A 6,530-nucleotide genomic window follows, 5' to 3' on the forward strand; every position below is an offset into this window, starting at 1 on the left:
ATTGTAAAATATTATATTTTACATCGATAATAAACTATTGTACATGGCATAAATCCCTACGTTTGTAGATATATAAGAAAATCATTATATATATATATATATATATATATAATAAATATATATAATATATATAATATATATATACAATATATATATAATGCATGTACAACAAAATATATTACTTTTTGCTTATCATTGTAAATATATTTGTGTTCTTTCTTCTTCTTCTTCTTCTTCGCCTTCTTCTTCTTCTTGTTCTTTTGTATTTCTTTGTTTATTCAAAAAAATTTATTTTATGCAAAAAATCATTTACATCCTTTCTGTCCTCCATTTCTTCCTAAAAATGTGGGTGATTTGTATTCATCGTTTGTCGTTGTATATCGTATTTGTTTTAGTGTATGATTTTTTCTCTTCCTCTCTCTCTCTCTCTCTCTCTCTCTCTCTCTCTCTCTCCTCCTCTTCCTCTCTCTTAAGAATATAATAATGTCACGATTTCCGACGGACTTATAATCTAACATTTGTTAGGAGCAATTAAGCCTCTCACCACCGACTCTAATAATTAATAAACCTTTTGTACTTTTCACATGGAATCAGATCCTTCATTAGAATACTTGATTTTTAATCCTCTCCAAGAAAGTCGGAGTCTTGTCACAAAACTCTAACCTAAATACTATAGTATTCTTTTAATAATATTCACTCGAACTAACGGGGATCAGTTTTTTGTCGATCTCTGTTGTTGAGCACCTGGCACTTCGATATTACCGTAAAGTATATCGGTTTGTGGCGGACATATTTGAAAAGGCACGAGCTCTGCCGGATTTCCATTTTGTTGAGTGGATGGACCCTGTTGTTGTTGTTGTTGATGCTGTTGTTGCTGTTGCTGTTGTTGCTGCTGTTGTTGTTGCTGTTGCTGTTGCTGATGTTGTTGAAGTTGTTGCTGTTGAGGTTGCTGTTGAGATTGTTGCGATTGTTGTTGTTGAGGTTGCTGCGTTTGTATCATCGTATTAACGCTAACATGAGCCACTCCGGAAACCGTTGGTGATACAGGACTAACCGGTAAGGCATGTGGAAATAATTCCGTTGGCACTATAGGTACTGGCACGGTGATCGGTAACGACAACATATTTACACCTTGAACGCTCGTCGATGTAGGTAATTGGACGTTTGCGTTTGTGTTGCACCGATTCGTTTGTTGGCACGTGTTCGTCGCATTGTACGATATTCCCGACTAAAATAATAATCATCGATTAAAAATTTCCTGACAAAAGCATTTCTTACAATTACAACAATTTTTTAACTATAACAATAATTTAATTTAATAAATAAAATTCTTTCTGACGTTAAGTAGAGGCGACAATATCCCGTATCTGGCGATGAACAATTGTTCGGAGACTCTTCTCAACTCTTCCTGTTGATGAACAATCAGCTGTTGCAATTCCTCGTGTTTACGTTGTAACTCGTCCTGTATTTGATTTTGAGCGGGCGTCATTACGATGCCTTGTTGATGAAGCATCTAAAAAAAGAAGAAAAAAAGAAAAGAATGTTCTTCGTTTGAAGAAATTTTTATTATATATATATATATATATATATATATATATATATATATATATATATCTTTTTTATTCTTATCATTAATACCTCGTGCGTAGGTAAAGTGGATATTAAAGATGCTGAAGGTGTAGCAAAGCCAGTTGTTACAACAGGTTGAAGATTAACCATGGCATATTGCGTTGGTTCGATAAAATTTATACAGGATTGATCATCTCCCAATTGATGTTGCTGTTGTTGTTGTTGTTGTTGTTGTTGTTGTGGTGGTTGTGGTTGTGGTTGTGGTTGTGGTTGTGGTTGCTGTTGTTGTTGCTGCGGTTGCTGTGGTTGCTGCGGTTGTTGTTGACAACCTTCCATTGGGATTGGTTGAGAGGCAACCGAACTACTGACAGATGCTGTTTTCGTTCTCGAATCGTGCCTAGTTATTTGCGAATGTGGCGAACTTCGTAAGGATGTCGAAATGGAAGATGTGTCTGATCCACCTCTGATCGTCTTTGAATTTTTTGACAATTTTGTTGGCCATTGTGTCATAGGTATTTGACAAGTAGTGCTTACCTGATGAAAGTAATAATATAATATTACTATAAAAAAGTAAATATATAAATAAATGAAAGAAAAAATGATTTAAATAACGTATAAATACGTAAAGAGAGAGAGAGAGAGAGAGAGAGAGAGAGAGAGAGAGAGAGAGAGAAAGAGAGGATTATTATGAACAACCTGTTGTTGTTTCAATGGCATTAGAATTACGTCTTGGGTATGCGTTTTATTGAAATTTGTTGTTCCAGTATCTTTGCGCATTTCCTTCATCACGTCTACATAACTTACAACGTGATGAGTACAAACAATGAATTCTGGCTTTGAATTCCATTGGTTATAAGTTATGAAGAATCTAGTTTGTAACCATATCCATTGTTGGCCTTTAGTTAGAAATCTATAGTGACAAGAGGTACCCTCGCCCTTCTGCATCACTGAAAATATCTTTCATGAGACGAGATTGATTACAAAATAGGAGACTTCATTTTATGACTTACGAGATTCATGACAAGTGACGACTTTATCCAAATCATCAACGTGATAATAATCGTAGCCGGATGTACCTAAAACTTCGAAAGGTAGATATCCGATAATCGGTGGAGCCCTATGATCTAGAAACAAAAACTTCCATTCAAGACTGTGCCGAGAAGTGAATTCTGATTTGGTACTGTCCATGACCGACATTTCTCGTATCAACTGCGGTGTCTGAAGTCGGCCTGTTCCAACAAAAACCATTCTGCAAATAATATAATATATGCGATATATACATATATATATGTATATATATATCGTAAAGATTTATTTTTTTATTATATATATATATCACAAAAATTTAATAAAAATTGTAAAATTAATTTACTTGGTATCTGATCCACACATGTTGTTAAACCTTGTATTAGGAAGTAAATTGTCCATGTTGGTATCCACGTCGGTACCTTTATTAAATATTTTATAATAATTATTTTTAATATATAAATATTAATTATTATAATAATTAATTCTTCTCTGTGTTATGCAAATGAATATATATATATAAAAGAGAAAAAAGAAAGAAGTTGTACTCACGAAAATATCCAATAAATTGAACGAGCTCGTATATCGGATCCTCTTGAAAATCAAATCCACCTCTTTTGATATGACACGTAAACGATACTTGATCCTCTATAGATAAAAATGATCGACCATTTCTAATTAATCATCAATTAGATTTTATTATTGTTTTAAGATACCTTTCTTAACGGTACGTCGATCTCTGATACTATCAGGATTGAGGAGAACGTTATAAAGATGAGATTGATCCTCTTGATAAGCTATATCGTATATAGTTGTATTTTCTAATTCACTTGGTAAATAACCGAGAAGTGATGTGACGCTTTCGGAAACGTAATAAATACGTCCATTAGATGAAAATATCATTATGAATCCATCTAATGCCTATAATGTAAATTATAACAATAAATTATTATTAATTTTATATAAAACGAATTATATATATAATAATAATAATAATAATAATAATAAGAATCGATCATTTATTATTTACCTCTAATATAAGATGAGTAAATTCTTCATTAGATAAAAATGATGGCTTCCAATCCTCTTGTATTTCATGTACTCTAGATCTAACTGCTACTTCTGCAATAGATATAATATAATATAATATTATTATATATATATAAATAATCATATTTTGAAAAAACTATTATTTTTCGTTATCTTTATAAATAACATCTTTATGTATAAATAATTTCTTTATCTTTATAAAAATAGATTTATAAACTTTATAAATCTTTATAAATCGATCATTTCTATTTATAAAAAAAAAAAAAGAAAAAAAGAACAATTGCATTTCGTCAAACATACCATTGTGATTCTTCAAAAATAAGATAGTGGACTTCAACACCGTGGACTTATCCATTTTTCGTGTATTTGAGCTCACCATGCTTCCGAGCTCGCTCACCAACATATTGAATTGATCTCGGCGTTTTTTCTCGCTGAGATTACGTGACTTTCTAAAAAAAAAAAAAAAAAAAACAAGAGAGGATAAAGAAAAAGGAAGAAGTAGAAAAAAAGAATAAAAATTGAAAAAAATTTACTATTAATTTATAACGCGTTATACGTAAAGCTTACCGTTTCGTATCATCCTTGTCATCGATATCATCGTCCATGGTATCACTGATCAATGCAAAAACATATTAATTTAAACATTATAATATTTTCTATTAATCATGAATTCTTCTAATCACCTAATAAACATTTTCGATGCATTCGAAATTGTGTATAAAATAATTTTTAAAAAGTTTTGATTTTTGCTTTTACACGTTGTGAATGTTATCGACCTCACATAGACGTATACAAGAAAGAAACATCATCGTCGTGGTATACTATTACGTCATACGTAACATAAACGCGTCTCGTCAAAAGAGAGGGAAAGAGAGAGAAAGATATATATATATATATATATAAAGACATCGATCAATTAAATAAAATAATCTTTCGACGAGTACGATGTCATTCGGTTTTTCGTTTGAAAAAATAATAATAAATTTATATCGTATAGAAAGTTTTCTGTAAGAAAACATATGGAAAGAATTTGTAAGTTTAAAAGATCGTAAATTTACTTTATAGTCATCATAATAACTATAAAAATATATTTGTAAAAGTAAATCTATTTCATAAGAATTCATTCGTAGTTTGATGAGATTGAAATTTTTATTACAACGTGCAATTATTATTCACGTCGATAACATAAACTATCTCGTAAGCGTAATGTGTTAAAAATCAAATAGAATCATTGATATAATCATTGAATACAATCGAAAACGTTGATTAGAATGAATATCGACGAAACGTCGTAAACGAAATGAGGAATAAACAATGTATCATCGTTTTAACGTAATATAGAATAATTATGAAAGATCTATGATCACGATTAAAGAATAATGTCCGACAAATTGATATAACGAAATCTGTATATTTATAAACGAAATATTTTCCCAATCAACAATATCAAGTTAATTAAATAAAAAGAAACGATATATAACAACGAATGCATATGTTTAATCATCGATCCATTGAAGTCATTCGATGATCGAATGGTAACGTATTATCAATCGTTAATCAACGATCAAATCGTTGATTAAATAAATGAATACAAAAACACACGGGAACACGAGAGAACGCCATAAAAATAAGAACAAGAACGTGGTTAATGTAACGATTTGAATTTTCCTATTTCTTTATTTCTTTTCGCGATAGAAAAAGGAAAGAAGCAAAAAAATAATAGAAAAAAAGAAAAGAAAAATAGAAAATTACACAAGAATGCGGTAAGTTGTACTCGTGTGTAAAAGCGTGTGTATTTTATCGTGCTGCAAAATTCCACACGTTCGATAGGATCGAGCAAAAACGATGGTGATGGTGGTGGTGATGATAATGGTGGTGGAAGTGGAGATGGTAGGGCAAACATAAGGCAGGTAAGTGAATATAGACGGTCGACGTCAGACACAGCGTCCGGTGACGGTCCGCATAAACTATTTGCACTGTATTCCCGTCTCAATAAGAAAATGTATAGTATGAACGGTAGTAGAGAAGGAAAGAAGATAGAGATAGAGATAGAGATAGAGATAGAGAGATAGAGAGATAGAGAGATAGAGATAGAAAGAGAGAGAAAGAGAAAGAGAGAGAGAGAGAGAATGATTCAATACGAAAACCTTTTTCTTAAAAACTCGATCACACTCACTCGGATTGTCTGGATGAACGTTCCCGCGTATAACTCGCCATACATAAAAGGGGTGGTAGCGAAGAGCGTGGAGGGGGTGCTGTCGAAGAAAAAAAAAATTGTTGCGTCTTGCAACAACAAGGAACTTGCGCACTTTGAAAGCTTTCTTCTCTGGTAGATCTTTCGTTGATTTAGCCGATTATAGAATGATAATGATGACGATTATGATGATTGTGACGACAAGTCTGAGCCGACACGTTTTCTAACGTAGGAGAATTATGGTTTCTCTTTGTAGAAGAATATACTGGCAGCCTCTTTCTCTGAAATTTTTTCGTTCGATCCTCGAAATCCAACTTCTTCTCCTCCTTCTCCTCCTGCTAACTGTTCCCGTTGTACCAGCTATCGTCGTCCTCGTCGTCGTCCTCGTCGTCGTCGTCGTCGTCGTCGTTCTTGTCGTCGTTGTCGTCGTCGTTGATTTTGTTCTCGTTGAGTTCGTTGTCGTCGTTCCTTTTCTCCTCGGTTCGTTCTCTTCTTCGAGGTGGCGGCTCCTCCACCGGCAGCACCGCCACATTTTTCGACGCGCGAACGCGCACCTACCTCCTTTTCACCCTTCTTCGGCTATATAGCAACGAGTATACTCTATGCTTTCAACCTTCTCTACTTCTTTCTCCGTCTGATTTCTTTTTCTCTCTGTCTCTGTCTCTCTTTCTCTCTCTCTCTCTCTCTCTCT

At 33.0% G+C, this 6,530-nt stretch overlaps 1 protein-coding gene across 2 annotated transcripts in view; it reads right to left on the reverse strand.

Moving 5' to 3' along the window:
• Positions 1-332: 332 nt before the first annotated feature.
• Positions 333-6,530, reverse strand: part of LOC127063529 (circadian locomoter output cycles protein kaput) — a 6,664-nt gene continuing 466 nt past the window's right edge. Inside the window, exons 1-12 of one of the 2 annotated variants that reach the window (XM_050993466.1) lie at positions 5,822-6,530; positions 4,213-4,257; positions 3,946-4,094; positions 3,626-3,717; positions 3,312-3,516; positions 3,148-3,243; positions 2,942-3,017; positions 2,580-2,818; positions 2,266-2,516; positions 1,639-2,103; positions 1,340-1,513; positions 333-1,228 (exon numbers count right to left, since the gene is read on the reverse strand). The exon at positions 5,822-6,530 is cut by the window's right edge and continues 461 nt beyond it. In XM_050993466.1, coding sequence (XP_050849423.1) covers positions 713-1,228; positions 1,340-1,513; positions 1,639-2,103; positions 2,266-2,516; positions 2,580-2,818; positions 2,942-3,017; positions 3,148-3,243; positions 3,312-3,516; positions 3,626-3,717; positions 3,946-4,094; positions 4,213-4,257; positions 5,822-5,862 — 2,349 coding nt within the window. In that variant the 5' untranslated portion in view covers positions 5,863-6,530 and the 3' untranslated portion in view covers positions 333-712. The remainder of the gene's footprint in view (positions 1,229-1,339; positions 1,514-1,638; positions 2,104-2,265; positions 2,517-2,579; positions 2,819-2,941; positions 3,018-3,147; positions 3,244-3,311; positions 3,517-3,625; positions 3,718-3,945; positions 4,095-4,212; positions 4,258-5,821) is intronic. The other variant, XM_050993475.1, reaches the window with a different exon arrangement.

The sequence above is a fragment of the Vespula vulgaris genome, chromosome 1 (assembly GCF_905475345.1).
Source record: "Vespula vulgaris chromosome 1, iyVesVulg1.1, whole genome shotgun sequence".
In the NCBI taxonomy this organism is placed as follows: Eukaryota; Metazoa; Arthropoda; class Insecta; order Hymenoptera; family Vespidae; genus Vespula; species Vespula vulgaris.